The sequence below is a fragment of the Coregonus clupeaformis genome, chromosome 9, assembly GCF_020615455.1.
Source record: "Coregonus clupeaformis isolate EN_2021a chromosome 9, ASM2061545v1, whole genome shotgun sequence".
In the NCBI taxonomy this organism is placed as follows: Eukaryota; Metazoa; Chordata; class Actinopteri; order Salmoniformes; family Salmonidae; genus Coregonus; species Coregonus clupeaformis.
In genome coordinates, this window is record NC_059200.1 from 4,663,711 (window position 1) to 4,685,996 (window position 22,286).

Genomic DNA, 22,286 nt, shown 5'->3' on the forward strand with positions numbered 1-22,286 from the left:
TGATTTCTTTGTTTTGGCTTTTACTATGGTGGACTTATGGTGGAAACATTATGAAACAGAGATGTTAATTTGAACCCATTTCTGATGAAACCTCAGACGACATTACCAAACAATTCACTTAAACAAATACACAACCAACAGACACATTACATGGCCAAAAGTATGTGGACACCCCTTCAAATTAGTGGATTCTGCTATTTCAGTTACACCCGTTGCTGACAAGTGTATACAATTGATCACACAGCTATTCAATCTCCACAGACAAACATTTGCAGTAGAATGTGTATCTATATTAAGGTACATGAAAGCATAACAAATGGAATGGCTAATATAATAAGATAGATAGAGAATAACAATGAAGAAATCCTGTGGCACACCCATTTCAATCACCTACATGCAGCACACTGATTTAGCATACCACAAGGTATAACTAAACTAATTATTTAAGAACATGATATGGTGTGTGACATTGATCTGGTCTGCCTAGACTGCTAGGTCTTTTATTATTTTCACACTACAATTTCTATGAGAAAACTCAGAACTGCTATGGCCATATCACACAATGTCCCTCTTGTAATAAAATACAAAGGCCAATGAGTATGAGCAGTGGAAAGAAACCATGAACTTGCGTGACAGTCCCCAGGCTAGAGAAAACTATTTTCTAGATATGAATCAGCCACCCCATGCACTGCTTTGCTTGGTCTAACCACCATTATAGTCAAGTGACAGAGGAGAAAATCAGAGGTAAATGTTGCACAGATACCAATTATATGTTACGAAACGTTAGAAACAGGTTATGAGTTGTCACATCAGTATAAGGCATTCTGACGATGCAGGTGCAAGGTAATGGAGCAAAGATCCTGCCTTATAAGAAATATCCTCTTGTCAATTAAGTTTTTAGAATTGCGTAATCCCCTGTTTCCGCTCTTTGAACTCAAAAGAAACACACTGTACTCATCTGGGAAGTTACTTATAGTAGGTTAAGATCAGTTTAACAAGTTTCTCCCACAAGAAAATATTCCACAGTGATTTATCCAGATTTTGGAATACTTCTGAATGCTTGCTTGGATTTAATTAATCCGCAACTTTAATTAATAAGCGAACAATATAATCATTTTCTTCTCACTCCTTTTCCAATGTTTATACATGTTGTGTACATTTCAGTGTGCATCCAGTATGTTAGAGGCTGTATGCAAATTTACTGTACTCCGCATCAGGACGTCAGAAGCTAGCCATACAGTATAATGGTAATGCATCCTTAGTCTTGCCTGTCTGGGCATGAGCAAACATTTGTAGGGAAACTTCTCTCCCCTCTGGCTATTCTTGTACTTTAGCCTGTCCTTCAAAGCATACTTAAACTACTTTAGATTGACACTCGTGCATATCACAGGGCTCTTGTTTAGGAGTGGGTGTCAGATTGAATACACGTCATTTGGGGGATTCCAGATTTTCCCCACAGTTTTCCAATCCAGATCTAACAACTGACTCACGTATTTCCTGGCCAATGTTGTTGTCCAGCACCCCCTCTCTCACAGCACTACAGTACTTTCCTAATGGCAATAGCCAGCTAAAACACACCAACCTAACTTGTGTTTATTTGTTTGATCACAGAGTGAAGTAAAGTTCTTCATACTCGATTTGAGGTTTTTAACCCTAACCAAATTTGGTATGCATCCGACTTTGGTATACATCATTTACACTCGTCGTTTTGGTTTGTGTTGTAGGTAGGCATTGATCAATGCTAATGTTAAATTCAAATCTTCTTACCATCACATCTTCTTAACATCACATCTAAGCCAATATGACACCATTTTTGATGAAACTGTGATGGAGATAAGGCCTTCCTCTGACACCGCCTGGTATAGAGGTCCTGGATGGCAGGAAGCTTTGCCCCAGTGATGTACTGGGCCGTATGCACTACCCTCTGTAGTGCCTTGCGGTCGGAGGCCGAGCAGTTGCCAAACTGGATCTGAAGCCAAATATTTTCAGTCTCCTGAGGGGGAATAGGCATTGTCGTGCCCTCTTCACGACTGTCTTGGTGTGTTTGGACCATGATAGTTTGTTGGTGATACCGCACGCCTGAGGAGCCCTCGTGTTGAGGATCAGCGTGGCAGATGTGTTGTTGCCTACCCTTACCACCTGGGGGAGGCCTGTCAGGAAGTCCAGGATCCAGTTGCAGAGGGAGGTGTTTAGTCCCAGGGTCCTTAGCTTAGTGATGAGCTTTGAGGTCACTATGGTGTTGAACGCTGAGCTGTAGTCAATGAACAACATTCTCACATAGGTGTTCCTTTTGTCCAGCTGGGAAAGGGCAGTGTGGAGTGCAATAAAGATTGCGTCATCTGTGGATCTTTTGGGGCAGTATGCGAATTGGAGTGGGTCTAGGGTTTCTGGGATGATGGTGTTGATGTGAGCCATGACCAGCCTTAAAAAGCACTTCATGGCTACAGACGTGAGTGCTACAGTTCGGTAGTCATTTAGGCAGGTTACCTTGGCATTCTTGGGCACAGGGACTATGGTGGTCTGCTTGAAAAATGTAGGTATTACAGACATGCTGGTAGAAATGAGGTAAAACGGATTTAAGTTTTCCTGCATTAAAGTCCCCAGCCACTAGGAGCCCCGCCTCTGGATGAACATTTTCTTGTTTGCTTATGGCCTTATACAGCTCGTTGAGTGCAGTTTTGGTGCCAGCATCGGTTTGTGGTGGTAAATAGACAGCTACAAAAAATACAGATGAAAACTCTCTTAGTAATAGTGTGGTCTACAGCTTATCATGAGGTACTCTGCCTCAGGCGAGCGAAACCTCAAGACTTCTTTAATATTAGATTTTGCGCACCAGCTGTTATTAACAAATATACACAGACCACCACCCCTCGTCTTACCGGAGGTAGCTGGTCTGTCTTCCGATGCACGGAAAACCCAGCCAACTGTATATTATCCATGTCGTCCATGACGACTCTGTGAAACATAAGATATTACAGTTTTTAATGTCCTGTTGGTAGGATAGTGTCGAACAGAACTCATCCAGTTTATTCTCCAATGATTGCACGTTGGCCAATAGGACAGATGGTAGAGGCGGGTTACCCACTCGCCGATGAATTCTCACAAGGCACCCGGATCGGCGTCTCTTTTTCATGCGAATGACGGGGATTTGTGCCTGGTCAGATAGCATTAGTAAATCCTACGCGTCCCACTCGTTAAAGAAAAACTCTTTGTCCAGTTCGAGGTGAGTAATCGCTGTTCTGATATCCAAAAGCTATTTTCGGTCATAAGAGACGGTGGCAGAAACATTATGTACAAACTAAGTTACAGACAAAGCAAAAAACACATAAAATAGCTCAATTGGTTAGGAGCCCATAAAACGGCAGCCATCCCCTCCGGCGATATTCTTCCAGTTACCAGTTCCCAGCCTACATCAGACAACCAATAGAATTGTGTTCGTGACTTTCAGTTGGGGAAGGTTTAGTTTGTGACTGGATCATGTGGATCTGCCACTAACATGTCCTCTCGTCTGAGGAGGCAGCTATTGCTTTAAATCCTGGGATTTTGCAATCTTCTGGGAAAGGATCTGCAGAGGTGGGTGCGGCGTGACTCCAAGGATTGCAAGCCCAGTTCATTGTATGCAGATTTGTGGGACGTGTAGGTGGGGGGCCATGATGATTTTGTTTGCATGCCTTTTTATCTTTTCAAGTAGGTTATGTTGGGGGCTGTGAGACCAGGGTGCCACACCGGAGTGGCATAATCGAGCACTGGACGGACAAAGCAGACGTCGACTGTCAGAGGGTCGGGGGGTGGGTTGCATGTGAAGATGGTTGCATGTCCCATTTTAGATTGCCTTGGAATGTCACGTTGAACGCTTTGGCGCTGGATACTACCTCAAGTGGAGCAGTAGCCTCGAGGTTAGGAAGGTGGGCTGGTAATTGGAGAGTTGCTGGTTCGAATTCAAAAGCCGCCTGCAGGGAAATCTGCAGGGAGTGAGCGAAAGGGCTTCAATATCCTGTAACCTACATAATGCTTTTGTGCCCTTAAGCAAGGCACTTTACTCCTAAGTGCTCCAGGGGCGCTGCTCGGCAGCATAAAGAATATCTGGGCAAATCGACCAATAAAGCAAGTATTGTATTGTATAGACAGCATTTGGCTGCAATTTTGTTCTTTTCCATTTTGCTCTACTTGACTTCTACTTAAAGGGCAACTCCCCCATTCTGCCACTTTTCAAACACATGTTCATTATCTCCAGCACCAAACCAGTGTACATATGTGAAAACAGAGCGTTTCTATGATCTGTGGTTAAAAAGATAAGAAGGTACAAAAAATTTTTTTTCTGTGACATAGAATTAAAAGGAAGAAAAAATGTTATTTTCAAAACCAGCAACGAATAATGAGTTGAAAAGTGGGGGAGTTGCCCTTTAACTTTTATTTGAGCATAAAACAAGGTTATTTTTGCCTCAGTATGTTTTGCTTGGGTTGCAATGGGAAGCTGTGTACAGGTACTTACTGAGAACCACCACAACTTAAAGTCAAACTGCCAGACCATTCATAAATTACCATCTGAAGCAACTCCAAATGCTGTAGTAGAATTTAGTTTAATATGGTATAGAGATTGCACAAAAGTAAAGCACAAAACTAGCACACATAAGTGTTTCTGAATTTGGTACCTTCCCAAACCTTGTCTTCAGAAAAGGTCAGGTATGTTTATGAGTCTTGCAAGACAAAGGAGATTGTGTAGATTGACATAATATGTTGGTTGACATCCCAGAGATAAAATTAATTGGGTTGCTGATAGATACTGCTGTGCTGGCAGACACCCCATAACAACTCAAAGCAATGTTTTGTCAGATTTATGTGGCATAGGTATCCTCACTTTGATGAGACAGGCATCACCCAGATCACCAGCCTGTGGTCAGATATACAGTGCCTCCTTACATTGACGCTGCCTATGAAAACACTGAGATGAACAACATGCTGTTTTTCAAAGGTACTTTAGCACTGCACAGGAATAATTTAGCAACAAATTAACTGGTCCAGACAACAGGTGCTTTGATGGGTCAATAAATATCCTGCTGTTGCAACTCAATAATAGGAGAGTGACAGTAATTGACAAGAGCGTTGTGTGTATGTACTTTATAATGTGATAAATTAATACATGACATGTTTGTTTTATGTAGTGAATGGTCATTACTTTTGTATCTTTCATGCTCCCAGTACTGGGCAGTGAAGCAGCTAAATCTCCTAGAGGGCTACCCCAGAAACATCTCAGACTTTGGCTTCCCCTCCAGGATGAAGGCTATAGATGCTGCACTTCACTTTCACATTGCCTGCCTCACAGTGTTCTTCACTGGGCACGAGTGCTGGAGGTACTCCTTAGACCTATCTAAGACTTGCCATAGACTGACTCCTTTAAGACTGGCTCCCTTTAGACTGACTTTACTTTGGCTCCCATGAGAGACATCCCCTTAGACTTCCTCTTTATCTGCCCACTAACAATGTCACATATACTGATTCAACATATGTGGGTAACGTGGTAATGTCCAATATAGTCACAACATATAATAACAATTCTATTGCATCATCTGGAACAATGGATCAAGAAACTCTTTACTCACAGAATACGTCAGTTTATTGTGTTCGACGAGGGAACCATGTTGGTTTCAACCATAATGGATATTAGGCTACATGTACTATGTATCATAACCTGGGGGCAGTTCTGATTCTGAATGATATTCAGGTACGATGAGGAGCAGAGAAGGATAAAAGAGGGCTCTCCCTAACCTACTGCCCAACAGTGGCCAGGCATACATACACTCCTGGATACAGCCATTGTATATGAAGGTAGCTATTGTATATAAATTGCATCCCTTGCAAGTCCTTCCCGAACCCATAAATACATACCATAGAACTTGAGTTCTGCCTGATTTTGAATGTCATCACACTCCACATACTGAACTACCTTTTCTATTTCCAACAGATTTCATCTACTTCTTCAAGGGGAACGTTCAGTATAAATATGACCCCAAATGCATACATGTCACTGCCACGGGGCCTGCCAATGAGTTGCTGGACTGTACAGGACAAGTTAATGACAACACACTAAAGAGGGGAGATGGCTGATCCATCTTCTGCTCAAAGCCTTACACTCTACCTGGCTTCACCCCAGAGACTGTTATCCAAATTAGGGAACACTCAATAGAGGAACGTAGTCATACGCATGAAATAGATGTGTCATTCTGTTCTGGTGAAAATCACAACAAGTTGGTTTACATCACAGGAAACTTATACCATTCACAGGGTTCTCATTAAATAGACGCAGCAATGTCTTTTTACAGATTCCCACAGCTGTCAGCGATTAAACACTTGATTTGAAATCCTGGGTTGAATTGACGGGGTGCTGTCTGATGAAAGGTGTTGCATGATTATGTGTCATACTGTAATGACGGGATTGCTTGTGTCTGTGTCACTGACCCACCCCCCCAAACACTTTAGGGAACCATTTAACCATCGATATTGATTTGATCAATCTCAGTCAGTCACTCAAATACTGGAAGAGTTATGACTTGCATCATTATTGCATTGGAGCATACAATACAAATAATGTCTATAAGGTTGACTGATGCTATTGCCTGTCACCATCACCTGCTGAGACCATTGAGACATATGTGGGAAGGATAGTTCCTCTCGTTGCCCGAAGATTGCAGATGCTTACTGAAACATAAGTGTACTTTCCCACAGCTAGATTGTATACCAGCTAACAATGAATGAAAGCCAACAGCGTAAAAATGAAATGAGGTGTTGACAGCCTACTCAGAAAACTGGAGGTCATTTGGGTGACGTTCCCATTAGGTCCCTTAAGGGTATTAGAGCGACGATTATCCCACTGATGTTCTGAGAACTTTCTAAGAACGTTGCATGATTTAACTGACTTATTTCAGCCATTTGAGATTGGGTTTTCAGTATAGTTGTCTAATGTTAGTGGTGCATATTATTCTATTTTAATGTTACTCCTGAATCATTATCATAAATACAATCATTTGTCTTCAGTGTATTTTTAACAGAGCTGAGATTTACTTTGAAGTGCAAAGTGTAGGAATAGGCCTACAGGTGAAATCAGTCATTGATACAGACATGGTGGCGTAGGAGGAAGACCGGAATGCCGTGAACCAAGAGGTTGTGAGTTAAAATCCTTTGTTCGTACCCCCCAGGGCAATTTAACTTATCCCAGAGGCTGCTTCAAGATGCCGCCGGCGGAGAAGAGGTATTCGGAGTGGACTTCTAGTCCGACTCAGGAGGCGTGCACACCATCCACCGCTTCCGAGTATTTTACTCACTAATGTTCAGTCCTTGGACAATAAAGTAGACAAGCTCATGGCGAGGATCTCCTTCCAGAGAGACATCAGGGACTGTAACATACTCTGTTTCATGGAATCATGGCTCTCTCCGGATATACTGTCCCCATCCATACAGCCAGCTGGGTTCTCAGTACATCGCGCAGACAGGAATAAAAAACTCTCTGGGGAGAAGAAAGGCGTTGGTGTATGTTTCATGATTAACTACTCATGGTGTGATTGTGATAACGTACAGGAACTCAAGTCCTTTTCTTCATACTGACATAGAATGTCTCACAATCAAATATCGACCGTATTACCTCCCAAGAGAATTCTCTTCGGTTATAGTAACAGCCGTGTATATCCCCCCTCAAGCCGATACCACGACGGCCGTAAAGGAACTACACTGGACTTTATGCAAACTGGAAACCACATATCCTGAGGCCGCATTTATTGTAGCTGGGGATTTTAACAAAGCAAATTTGAGGAAAACGCTACCGAAGTTCTATCAACACATTGCCTGTAGTACTCACGATACAAAAACTCTCGAACGTTGCTACTCCCCCTTCTGGGATGGCTACAAGGCCCTCCCCGGCTCTCCCTTCGGCAAATCAGATCACGACTCCATTTTGCTCCTCCCTTAATATAGGCAGAAACTCAAACAGGAAGTACCCGTGCTAAGGTCATTTCAACACTGGTCTGGCCAATCAGAATCCTTGCTTCAAGACTGTTTTGATCACGCGGACTGGGATATTTTCCGGGTTGCCTATGAGAATAACATTGACGTATACACGGCCACGGGGGATGTTGTTCCTACTGTGACTATTAAAAGCTACCCAAACCAGCAACCGTGGATAGATGGCAACATTCACGCAAAACTGAAAGCACAAACCACCGCATTTAACCACGGCAAGGTGACTGGGAATATGGTCAAATACAAACAGTGTAATTATTCCTTTCGTAAGGCAATCAAACAGGCAAAACATCAGTACAGAGACAAAGTGGAGTCGCAATTCAACGACACAAGACGTATGTGGCAGGGTCTACAGACAGTCACGGATTACAAAGGGAAAACAAGCCACGTCGCGGACACCGACGTCTTGCTCCCAGACAAGCTAAATACCTTCTTCGTCCGCTTTGAGGATAACACAGTGCCACCGACGCGGCCCGCTCCCAAGGACTGTGGGCTTTTTCTTGTGGCTGACGTGAGTAAGACATTTAAGAGTGTTAACCCTAACAAGGCTGCCGGCCCAGACCGCATACCTAGACGCGTCCTCAGAGCATGCACAGACCAGCTGGCTGGAGTGTTTACGGACATATTCAATCTCTCCTTATCCAAGTCTGCTGTCCCCACTTGCTTCCATTGTTCCTGTACCCAGGAAAGCAAAGGTAACTGAACTAAATGACTATCGCCCCGTAGCACTCCCTTCTGTCATCATGAAGTGCTTTGAGAGGCTAGTTATGGATCATATCACCTCAACCTTACCTGACACCCTAGACCCACTTCAATTTGCATTCCGCCCCAATAGAGCCACAGATGATGGAATCGCCATTGCACTGCACACTGCCCTATCCCATCTGGACAAGAGGAATATCCATGTAAGAATGCTGTTCATTGACTATAGCTCAGATTTCAACACCATAGTACCCTCCAAGCTCATCATTAAGCTCGGGACCCTGACGGGCCACCCCCAGGTGGTGAAGGTAGGAAACAACACCTCCACTACGCTGATCCTCAACAGAGGGGCCCCACAAGGGTACGTGCTCAGCCCCCTCCTGTAGTCCCTGTTCACCCATGACTGTGTGGCCACGCACGCCGCCAACTCAATCATCAAGTTTGCAGACGACACAACAGTGGTAGGCCTGATTAACAACAATGACGAGACAGCCTACATTTGACATTTTAGTCATTTAGCAGACGCTCTTATCCAGAGCGACTTACTGTAAGTGAGTGCATACATTTTCATACTGGCCCCCCGTGGGAAACGAACCCACAACCCTGGCATTGCAAGCGCCATGCTCTACCAACTGAGCTACACGGGGCATTCCAGGTGAATTGAAATGCATTCCAGGTGACTCCCTCATGAAGCTGGTTGAGAGAATGCAAAGAGTGTGCAAAGCTGTCATCAAGGCAAAGGGTGGCTATTTGAAGAATCTCAAATATAAATGAGTAGGTGTGTCCAAACTTTTGACTGGTAGTGTATATCGTTAGTCAATGTTGTCAGCTAGCAAACCATCTATCGTTAGCAAGCCAGCTAGCTAAGTAACTCTGCTAGCAAGGACACAATCAGATAGCAAACTAGCCAACTTAACTGCATTTACCATCATTTAGCTAGCTAGCAAGGGTCAAGTTCATGTTTCTAGCTAGCTAACTAATGTTAGCAAGCTAGCCAAGAAACGTTAACTAGCTAGTTAGGCTAGCGAGCTGGCTAGCATTATTGTACTCATTGACATTAACATTACACAAGTAAAACTACTCACAAATGAAGGAAAGCAGTAACGTTACTTATTTGAGTTAACAAACTTTGCATTCCAATCTGGTGTATGAACAGATGCGAACACTAAAAACTAGAAAATAATGTAAGCGCGTTGTTCGAAAAATACAAAAAACTAGCTAGCTAACGAGGTCTATTGTCTCCTGCAAATTATCCACTCCATGCATGATTCAAAATCCAAGCTAGCGAATTGGTGCTCTATCTATATATCGACTGAATTAGTGTCTTATTGTTCGGTATTTCCAAACGTTCGGTGGTGATAAATAAAAACAATTAAACTGTTCTTTAGTTCCAAAAGCCTGTGGCATTTTATTTCCCAAAAGCTACTGGCTAAGTATGAAAGACAGGTTTAAAAACTTGATGGAGGATGGTAACAAAGAACTTCCTGTTGAGGCTTTTCGGCTTCTTCTGTGGGGTTTTAAGAGGGGCCACCACCTACTGTATGTAGTGATTAACACTTTTCATCAAGTCGCTGAGGCGGTTTAGGGAGTGGCATTTTTTGCTAGAAAGGAACCGTTTGTATTACCTCAAATAAATAGTAGCCTATATAAAATTAATGGCAAAAATGTAGGCTGTTTTTGGGCATAATCAATATAACATGAATCTACTTAAACTGTAAATTATTAGGTGTATCACTTTTTGTGTCATCCTCAATGATTGTAAGTGCATTATGTCCACGTGCATTGTATTGTGTTTTTAAATTGGCAAATAAATGAAATCATATTAAAATCCAAACAAATGTAAGGTATTTATAGAAACAACCAAAACAGCTTGCAGCCCCTGGCTGGCTGTGGTTAGTGGAAGGTGGCAGGATGAATTTGAGATTAGAGAAATTCCTTGCTATTGTCTTTCAAATTAAGGCATGGCTAGATGGCTTGCCTAGGGTTTTACTCATTTCCTATGTATATACTGTAGTCTACTGTATTTTAGTCAATACCACCCAGACATTATAATATATTATAATATATATTTCTTAATTCCATTATTTTACTTTTAAATTTGTGTGTATTGTTGTGAATTGTTAGATACTACTGCACTGTTGGAGCTAGGAACACAAGCATTTCGCTACACCCGCAACAACATCTGCTAAATATATGTGTGTGACCAATACAATTTGATTTGATATGATTTGAAGAGCTGTGACTGGATCAGTGGTTCACCAATCAGGGCCTTGATGGGCTTTGCAACAGTAACAAGGGGTAATGTGTTACTAAACTAGGATGGGGTTGGGGGGGGGGGCATTTCTTTGCGACCATCAGGTGATGTCCTCCGGACAAACCGAGAACTAGACAAAAAACTCCAGGGAACTATGACACAAAGTCCCAAGAACTTCCTACAACGTCCCCGGGGACATCCCTGGGACCAACAGGGAACTAGACAAAACCTCCAGGGGACCATGACACAACGTCCTGATGACTTTAGGTGACCATTTCGTGACATCCTAACGACTCATTGTTGTTTGCAGGGGAGATACTACGAAGGAGCAGAGACCTTAACGCCAAGACTAATGTATTGTAATCTTTTCTAATAAATGATTAAACAAATATGTGTCATTTCCTGTCTGAACTTTAGATGATCGAAATAATCCTTCTTTCTTATACATGCAATAACACACCTTTCTGAGGGAGTGATACATTCCAGTACAACAACAAAAATTCACACACACTTGGTGATAATGTAGAATGTGAAATATCAAATACTGTAGATTGGTATGTCAGCATATTTAAAGCTTGTTAAAGCATTATTTAAAGCTTTTTTTGTGTCTGAATACATTTTTGGCAGTATTCTTTCTTCCAACTTATAGTACATAATGATCAGTTAGATCTAGATAAAAAAGTACATATTTCCATTGGGACATAAATGATTAACATAACGATCAATCAGTGACTTGATTATGTGACAAATAACAAATATGACAATGTGTAAATACAGTAGATTAAGGCAGTGTTTTTGTCTTTGTCATAATTCCTTTGTTATGGAAAATGTGTTTGCTGATCTGTCATCACCTTTTACATTATCTTGATTTCCTTCCCCTTGTTTGATGATGAGGGTTTTGACAGTGATTACTCACTGAGACATTACCCAACTCCCCAGGCTTTAAGCCTATATAAGACAACCCCTGGCCACACACCACACAAACAAGACGCTCTCAAGGAAGAAGCATCATGAAGACTTTAAATCTGTGCTTACTACTAGTCAGCCTGGCAATAGTGGTTTACTCTTTGCCAGTATCGCCACCTACTGAAGAAGATGAAGCCCTAGCAGAGGTATGCTTTTTGTCAAATATTTTGGAAGGAGGGTCTTTATGGGTTTCACAACTGAACATATTATGATGGAACAGATGTGTTCATGTTACTTCATATGGATCAGTCAGGTCGAATGTGTTCTCAATGACTTACCTGGTTAAATAAAGGGAAAAAATATATATATATATATATATATATATTATAATTGGTTGTGTTGAAGAGCAAGAACTATTGAAATCCTTGCTTAGTTAGTTGCTATACTCATAACACAATAAAGTCATTCTGTAATTGAATTCTTGCTGTGTGAGCCTTGTACACATACCAGAGGAGATTATATTCATAACTGTAGTAAATGGCACTATAATGTACTATCATTATAACTTCATGCTTGCTGTGTTTTCTGTAGACGTACCTAAAGAGGTTCTTTAACCTGACGGAGGAGACGGGTCCGATGTTCAGACGGGGGCCCAGCCAGCGGAGCAGGAAAGTCAGCGAGATGCAGAGGTTCTTTGGCCTCAAGGTGACAGGAACCTTGGACGCTGAGACCGTGACGATGATGAAGAAGCCACGCTGCGGGGTACCTGATGTCCAACTCAGCCGATTCACCACCTTCGATAACCTTAAGTGGCAGACAAACCAGCTTACTTACAGGTGAGAAGAGTGAGAAAAACAAGTTGACCATGGTGAATTGATACTTAGCAAAAGTAGGGTTTGTAATGTTAACATTTAGTTAGTTGCAATACCAATTAGGTGGTCTTTACATTTTGAGAAAAACACTCAACTACACCAAACTGTTTGTTGCACTCACCACTGTAAGTCGCTCTGGATAAGAGTGTCTGCTAAATGACTAAAATTAAAATAAAAAAAATGTGTCAATCAAAGGTTTTGTATTGGCAAACATCAAATTATACACAGAGACACTATGAGTGATAGGCCAAAGTCAGGGTTTGCTGAACAAACCAAAAAACATTTTCTACATTGAGAAATATTTTTCTAATGTTGACTGTTGGTCTCTTGTCTTCTTCAGAATTGAGAACTACACTCCTGACATGTCTGTGGCTGAGGTGGACAACTCCATAGAGAGAGCACTACAGGTGTGGGCCAAGGTCTCCCCCCTGAGGTTCACCCGTATCTACAGCGGCACCGCTGACATCATGATCTCCTTCGGCAACAGAAGTAAGAAACTTGTATCTTACCTAACACAATGTTAATGTGACCTACTGAAACAGAATTCCTTAAATATTTAGAAAGTGTAACATGGAAGTACTTGGATGGGTTACTGAACATGTTTGTCAAAGCTACTAATAAGCTATTATAACAATAATATTGGTACAACACCATAGGTCTGATGCACCAACATGTCATACTGTACATGTACACTAAGAATGCACACATTTAAAGATCCACTCCATGTATATATATATATATATATATATATATATATATATATATATATATTTAATTTCTCTGTTGGAAAAACATAATTCCAAGTATAAAAAGTACAGTAAAGTACACACACTTAAGGGTGAAAAAATATGTTTTGAGCAAAATAGTGTTTTTTTAGACAATTGCTAAATTCAACGAGTTGGCAATTAAATGAGCTGGTTTGATCGGTGCACTCTGATATCATCGGCCTCCCCCCTTGCCTGGATGGATGGGTTCAGTAACCCATCCATCCAGGCTCTGCTGTAGCCGGCCGCAACCGGGAGACCAATGGGGCGGCGCACAATTGGCCCAGCGTCGTCCAGGGTAGGGGAGGGAATGGCCGGCAGGGAGGTAGCTCAGTTGGTAGAGCATGGCGGAAAAAAATAAATAAATAAATAAATAAAATATTCTAAAAATAATAATGTATGCACTAACTGTAAGTCGCTCTGGATAAGAGCGTCTGCTAAATGACGTAAATGTAAATGTAAAAGAGGAAAGGCCCACCCCCAACTTGTGCCATTTCATTAGGAGCCCTGCACCAGCTACTAAAATGCACCTTTTGTGAGGTAAATCAGGTGATAAATGAGGTGCTAGGGAGGCTGGAGTTGGTCTTCAAAACTGAAAAATGAAAGACAGACAGACACTTAAAAGGCTCTCAGGATGTTTGAGTAGCAGGGTTAGAAAGGGAGGGAGGGAGATACCTGTGGAGGATCCACTCTTTACATTCCTCCTGTCAGAGCACAGTGCAGATATATTCAGACATTATGACAGTATTCCCTGGCTAAAAGCCATTGAACAGAGGGGCACCCTCCGCCCCATACCACTTACATAACCAACATCAACACCACTCATAAACAAACACATCCACAATGGCATCAGTATCATAACACTGCTTGTCCCCCTCACTGTAATCTGTCTTTACACAGTTTGATGAGTTGAAAGGGTGTTATTAGAGTCATTTTGCCTTATGTCACCCTCTGGGGTGTTACATTGGGCCCATGTAAGTGCATCGGTTTGAGAAACAAACATAAATAATTCATTTTGTTATATACATTATGCATTTGTCCTCATAATAATAATATGCCATTTAGCAGACGCTTTTATCCAAAGCGATTTACAGTCATGCGTGCATACATTTTTTGTGTATGGGTGGTCCCGGGGATCGAACCCACTACCTTGGCGTTACAAGCGCCGTGCTCTACCAGTTGAGCTACAGAGGACCACCTCATCTCTGATGGCTCATACTATTATTTCTCCTGTCTGTGTAGATCATGGTGATTTCTACCCCTTCGATGGCCCTGAAGGCACCCTGGCCCATGCCTTCGCCCCCGGCGCTGACATTGGAGGAGATGCTCATTTTGACGATGACGAGTACTTCACCTTCAGCTCAACCAGAGGTGAGACCCTCTATCACAACAATAAATGTGGAACATGACTTAATTTACTACATTTACCCTGTTTCAATTGTAGGACAATCTTGGGTGAAGTGTCAGGTAGCCTAGCGGTTAAGAGCGTTGGGCCAGTAACCGAAAGGTTGCTGATTTGAATCCACAAGCCGACTTGGTGAAAAATATATCGATGTGCCCTTGTTAAAAGCGTCTGCTAAAATGTAAATGTCATGAAAATTGCCACAAAATAGTAGAAGAATGATGTATTTTCATCATATAGGGTACAACCTGTTCTTGGTGGCTGCCCATGAGTTTGGCCATTCCCTGGGTCTCAGCCACTCCGACGACCCTGGAGCGCTGATGTTCCCAGTGTACAGCTACACAGAGCCCAGAACCTTCTCTCTGCCTCGTGATGACGTCAACGGCATCCAGTACATATACGGTCAGTATTGAATTATCTTTTCTCTTTCTGCCCTGTTTGGTTTAGCTTTATATTGCTGTATTCCACTTCTTTTGACTGACTAACAAAAAGGCTCATGCAAAATACGTTATATTATTGATCTCCAAGTAACTCATTTATGAGACTGTCCAATATTGGAATTGGAACTAATGAGTATCTGTGTCCTCCAGGCCCAAACCCAGATGTTAACCCTAACCCAGATAAGCCCGACCCTACACCCGCTTCCACCCCTGATGCCTGTGACCCCACCCTGGTCCTGGATGCTGTCACCACTCTGCGTGGGGAGAAGATGTTCTTCAAGGGCAGGTACAGTACATCATATAGCCTAGATCAGATGTTCAGTGACTTATGGTAACCTACAGCTCAGACACAGCCAATGAATGACACTGTTTCCCAGAGAAACAAAATGGTTGCCGTGTAATCTGTGATCCAGAGTTCTAACATCCTGATGTCCTCCCTCCATCTTCAGGTTCTTCTGGCGTATTTACCCTCAGAGCAGCAAACCACAGCAGAACCTCATCAAGACTTTCTGGCCCGAACTCCCCAACAACATCAATGCAGCTTATGAGAGCATGCTATCTGACAGAGTGTTTCTCTTTAAAGGTATTGCAGAGTCACCAATTGCCTCAAATTAGCCCTTGTATGGCTGTAGTCTCCACATGGTGTCTAGACAACAACTGTGGAGGCTAGAACCATATCAGCACTAGCCTCCCTATATGCCTGTAATGAATACTGTGTGAATACATTAACCTGTTTAATTGGAGTCATATCTCAGTAATACTCTGTCACTGTCCCTGCAGATCGTCAGGTCTGGGCTCTCTATGGCTATGACATCGTCCCCGGGTATCCCAGAAACCTGAAGAGCTTGGGTCTGCCCAGGACTGTGAAGAAAATTGACGCCGCACTGTACGATGAAGATTCTCGCAAGACCTTGTTCTTCGTTGGCGACTACTACTACAGGTTAGTGGAGACTAGTTTATCATTACAAGCTATATAATTTATTGTCACTTTTCTATGTACTGTATGTTGCCATTAGATATTGATGTCAAGAGCATCACAATCTCACTAATATTTATTTTATCATAGTTATGATGAGGAAATGAAAAGCATGGACAGAGGTTTCCCCAAGCGTGTGGATGAACAGTTCCCAGGCATGACAAGCAAAGTGACTGCAGCCTTCCAAGTCCGAGGTGAGCGTGATACAGCATCTAAGCACACAACTGTGCATTACAAGCCAAGGAGACGTAAATATAAAAAATATTATTTTCTACCTTCTAAAGTTTTCATTGAATATAAGAAAATCCCCTGAATAGTCCTATTAAGTCCTATTTTAGATTTTCTTGAGCATTGATAGGTTCTCAGTGTGGCATGTTGCTAACCTCTCTACCCTATATGGTTTTACAGGCTTCACCTACCTCTATAGTGGCCCCTACGTGTTTGAATACAACATGGGGACCAGAAGACAGCTCCGTGTGCTAGGAAACAGCTACTTCCTGCCTTGTTAGACCATCGACCATAATGAGACGTTTAAGCAGCAGCTGTGAACAATGATTAATTTAGGCAAATGACAAAGTTGTTTCTAACATGAAGTTGTTGTATTTTTGTGAGATTTTATTAGTTTTCTAGGAACTAATATTGCCACATATCTATTTAAATATCTATATATGTATCTAAATTATTTTATATTTTTCTTGACTAAATTGTAACCTAAATAAGCTGAAAAAATGAATGTATTGAATGTAGGCCAAACATATTTGTACACTTTGCATATTCAAATAAATTCCAAGTTTTAGTGATTTCTTTGTTTTGGCTTTTACTATGGTGGACTTATGGTGGAAACATTATGAAACAGAGATGTTAATTTGAACCCATTTCTGATGAAACCTCAGACGACATTACCAAACAATTCACTTAAACAAATACACAACCAACAGACACATTACATGGCCAAAAGTATGTGGACACCCCTTCAAATTAGTGGATTCTGCTATTTCAGTTACACCCGTTGCTGACAAGTGTATACAATTGATCACACAGCTATTCAATCTCCACAGACAAACATTTGCAGTAGAATGTGTATCTATATTAAGGTACATGAAAGCATAACAAATGGAATGGCTAATATAATAAGATAGATAGAGAATAACAATGAAGAAATCCTGTGGCACACCCATTTCAATCTCCTACATGCAGCACACTGATTTAGCATACCACAAGGTATAACTAAACTAATTATTTAAGGACATTATATGGTGTGTGACATTGATCTGGTCTGCCTAGACTGCTAGGTCTTTTATTATTTTCACGCTACAATTTCTATGAGAAAACTCAGAACTGCTATGGCCATATCACACAATGTCCCTCTTGTAATAAAATACAAAGGCCAATGAGTATGAGCAGTGGAAAGAAACCATGAACTTGCGTGACAGTCCCCAGGCTAGAGAAAACTATTTTCTAGATATGAATCAGCCACCCCATGCACTGCTTTGCTTGGTCTAACCACCATTATAGTCAAGTGACACAGGAGAAAATCAGAGGTAAATGTTGCACAGATACCAATTATATGTTACGAAACGTTAGAAACAGGTTATCAGTTGTCACATCAGTATAAGGCATTCTGACGATGCAGGTGCAAGGTAATGGAGCAAAGATCCTGCCTTATAAGAAATATCCTCTTGTCAATTAAGTTTTTAGAATTGCGTAATCCCCTGTTTCCGCTCTTTGAACTCAAAAGAAACACACTGTACTCATCTGGGAAGTTACTTATAGTAGGTTAAGATCAGTTTAACAAGTTTCTCCCACAAGAAAATATTCCACAGTGATTTATCCAGATTTTGGAATACTTCTGAATGCTTGCTTGGATTTAATTAATCCGCAACTTTAATTCATAAGCGAACAATATAATCATTTTCTTCTCACTCCTTTTCCAATGTTTATACATGTTGTGTACATTTCAGTGTGCATCCAGTATGTTAGAGGCTGTATGCAAATTTACTGTACTCCGCATCAGGACGTCAGAAGCTAGCCATACAGTATAATGGTAATGCATCCTTAGTCTTGCCTGTCTGGGCATGAGCAAACATTTGTAGGGAAACTTCTCTCCCCTCTGGCTATTCTTGTACTTTAGCCTGTCCCTCAAAGCATACTTAAACTACTTTAGATTGACACTCGTGCATATCACAGGGCTCTTGTTTAGGAGTGGGTGTCAGATTGAATACACGTCATTTGGGGGATTCCAGATTTTCCCCACAGTTTTCCAATCCAGATCTAACAACTGACTCACGTATTTCCTGGCCAATGTTGTTGTCCAGCACCCCCTCTCTCACAGCACTACAGTACTTTCCTAATGGCAATAGCCAGCTAAAACACACCAATCTAACTTGTGTTTATTTGTTTGATCACAGAGTGAAGTAAAGTTCTTCATACTCGATTTGAGGTTTTTAACCCTAACCAAATTTGGTATGCATCTGACTTTGGTATACATCATTTACACTCGTCGTTTTGGTTTGTGTTGTAGGTAGGCGTTGATCAATGCTAATGTTAAATTCAAATCTTCTTACCATCACATCTTCTTAACATCACATCTAAGCCAATATGACACCATTTTTGATGAAACTGTGATGGAGATAAGGCCTTCCTCTGACACCGCCTGGTATAGAGGTCCTGGATGGCAGGAAGCTTTGCCCCAGTGATGTACTGGGCCGTATGCACTACCCTCTGTAGTGCCTTGCGGTCGGAGGCCGAGCAGTTGCCAAACTGGATCTGAAGCCAAATCTTTTCAGTCTCCTGAGGGGGAATAGGCATTGTCGTGCCCTCTTCACGACTGTCTTGGTGTGTTTGGACCATGATAGTTTGTTGGTGATACCGCACGCCTGAGGAGCCCTCGTGTTGAGGATCAGCGTGGCAGATGTGTTGTTGCCTACCCTTACCACCTGGGGAGGCCTGTCAGGAAGTCCAGGATCCAGTTGCAGAGGGAGGTGTTTAGTCCCAGGGTCCTTAGCTTAGTGATGAGCTTTGAGGGCACTATGGTGTTGAACGCTGAGCTGTAGTCAATGAACAACATTCTCACATAGGTGTTCCTTTTTATCCAGCTGGGAAAGGGCAGTGTGGAGTGCAATAAAGATTGCGTCATCTGTGGATCTGTTGGGGCAGTATGCGAATTGGAGTGGGTCTAGGGTTTCTGGGATGATGGTGTTGATGTGAGCCATGACCAGCCTTAAAAAGCACTTCATGGCTACAGACGTGAGTGCTACAGGTCGGTAGTCATTTAGGCAGGTTACCTTGGCATTATTGGGCACAGGGACTATGGTGGTCTGCTTGAAAAATGTAGGTATTACAGACATGCTGGTAGAAATGAGGTAAAACTGATTTAAGTTTTCCTGCATTAAAGTCCCCAGCCACTAGGAGCCCCGCCTCTGGATGAACATTTTCTTGTTTGCTTATGGCCTTATACAGCTCGTTGAGTGCGGTTTTGGTGCCAGCATCGGTTTGTGGTGGTAAATAGACAGCTACAAAAAATACAGATGAAAACTCTCTTAGTAATAGTGTGGTCTACAGCTTATCATGAGGTACTCTACCTCAGGCGAGCGAAACCTCAAGACTTCTTTAATATTAGATTTTGCGCACCAGCTGTTATTAACAAATATACACAGACCACCACCCCTCGTCTTACCGGAGGTAGCTGGTCTGTCTTCCGATGCACGGAAAACCCAGCCAACTGTATATTATCCATGTCGTCCATGACGACTCTGTGAAACATAAGATATTACAGTTTTTAATGTCCTGTTGGTAGGATAGTGTCGAACAGAACTCATCCAGTTTATTCTCCAATGATTGCACGTTGGCCAATAGGACAGATGGTAGAGGCGGGTTACCCACTCGCCGATGAATTCTCACAAGGCACCCGGATCGGCGTCTCTTTTTCATGCGAATGACGGGGATTTGTGCCTGGTCAGATAGCATTAGTAAATCCTACGCGTCCCACTCGTTAAACAAAAACTCTTTGTCCAGTTCGAGGTGAGTAATCGCTGTTCTGATATCCAAAAGCTATTTTCGGTCATAAGAGACGGTGGCAGAAACATTATGTACAAACTAAGTTACAGACAAAGCAAAAAACACATAAAATAGCTCAATTGGTTAGGAGCCCATAAAACGGCAGCCATCCCCTCCGGCGACATTCTTCCAGTTACCAGTTCCCAGCCTACATCAGACAACCAATAGGATTGTGTTCGTGACTTTCAGTTGGGGAAGGTTTAGTTTGTGACTGGATCATGTGGATCTGCCACTAACATGTCCTCTCGTCTGAGGAGGCAGCTATTGCTTTAAATCCTGGGATTTTGCAATCTTCTGGGAAAGGATCTGCAGAGGTGGGTGCGGCGTGACTCCAAGGATTGCAAGCCCAGTTCATTGTATGCAGATTTGTGGGACGTGTAGGTGGGGGCCATGATGATTTTGTTTGCATGCCTTTTTATCTTTTCAAGTAGGTTATGTTGGGGGGCTGTGAGACCAGGGTGCCACACCGGAGTGGCATAATCGAGCACTGGACGGACAAAGCAGACGTCGACTGTCAGAGGGTCGGGGGGTGGGTTGCATGTGAAGATGGTTGCATGTCCCATTTTAGATTGCCTTGGAATGTCACGTTGAACGCTTTGGCGCTGGATACTACCTCAAGTGGAGCGGTAGCCTCGAGGTTAGGAAGGTGGGCTGGTAATTGGAGAGTTGCTGGTTCGAATTCAAAAGCCGGGAGTGAGCGAAAGGGCTTCAATATCCTGTAACCTACATAATGCTTTTGTGCCCTTAAGCAAGGCACTTTACTCCTAAGTGCTCCAGGGGCGCTGCTCGGCAGCATAAAGAATATCTGGGCAAATCGACCAATAAAGCAAGTATTGTATTGTATAGACAGCATTTGGCTGCAATTTTGTTCTTTTCCATTTTGCTCTACTTGACTTCTACTTAAAGGGCAACTCCCCCATTCTGCCACTTTTCAAACACATGTTCATTATCTCCAGCACCAAACCAGTGTACATATGTGAAAACAGAGCGTTTCTATGATCTGTGGTTAAAAAGATAAGAAGGTACAAAAAAATGTTTTTCTGTGACATAGAATTAAAAGGAAGAAAAACGGTTATTTTCAAAACCAGCAACGAATAATGAGTTGAAAAGTGGGGGAGTTGCCCTTTAACTTTTATTTGAGCATAAAACAAGGTTATTTTTGCCTCAGTATGTTTTGCTTCGGTTGCAATGGGAAGCTGTGTACAGGTACTTACTGAGAACCACCACAACTTAAAGTCAAACTGCCAGACCATTCATAAATTACCATCTGAAGCAACTCCAAATGCTGTAGTAAAATTTAGTTTAATATGGTATAGAGATTGCACAAAAGTAAAGCACAAAACTAGCACACATTAGTGTTTCTGAATTTGCAAGACATGCATACATTTACTACAAGGTACCTTCCCAAACCTTGTCTTCAGAAAAGGTCAGGTATGTTTATGAGTCTTGCAAGACAAAGGAGATTGTGTAGATTGACATAATATGTTGGTTGACATCCCAGAGATAAAATTAATTGGGTTGCTGATAGATACTGCTGTGCTGGCAGACACCCCATAACAACTCAAAGCAATGTTTTGTCAGATTTATGTGGCATAGGTATCCTCACTTTGATGAGACAGGCATCACCCAGATCACCAGCCTGTGGTCAGATATACAGTGCCTCCTTACATTGACGCTGCCTATGAAAACAATGAGATGAACAACATGCTGTTTTTCAAAGGTACTTTAGCACTGCACAGGAATAATTTAGCAACAAATTAACTGGTCCAGACAACAGGTGCTTTGATGGGTCAATAAATATCCTGCTGTTGCAACTCAATAATAGGAGAGTGACAGTAATTGACAAGAGCGTTGTGTGTATGTACTTTATAATGTGATGAATTAACACATTACATTACATTTTT

At 42.1% G+C, this 22,286-nt stretch overlaps 1 protein-coding gene across 1 annotated transcript; it reads left to right on the forward strand.

Annotated features, from left to right (window-relative positions):
- Positions 1-11,964: 11,964 nt before the first annotated feature.
- LOC121574329 (collagenase 3-like) lies at positions 11,965-17,111 on the forward strand. The gene is made up of 10 exons (XM_041886945.2): positions 11,965-12,078; positions 12,464-12,708; positions 13,085-13,233; positions 14,751-14,879; positions 15,151-15,312; positions 15,501-15,636; positions 15,800-15,933; positions 16,131-16,290; positions 16,417-16,520; positions 16,735-17,111. Exons 1-10 carry the CDS (start codon positions 11,977-11,979, stop codon positions 16,833-16,835), a joined length of 1,422 nt encoding a protein of 473 aa, XP_041742879.2. The 5' UTR covers positions 11,965-11,976; the 3' UTR covers positions 16,836-17,111.
- Positions 17,112-22,286: the final 5,175 nt, after the last annotated feature.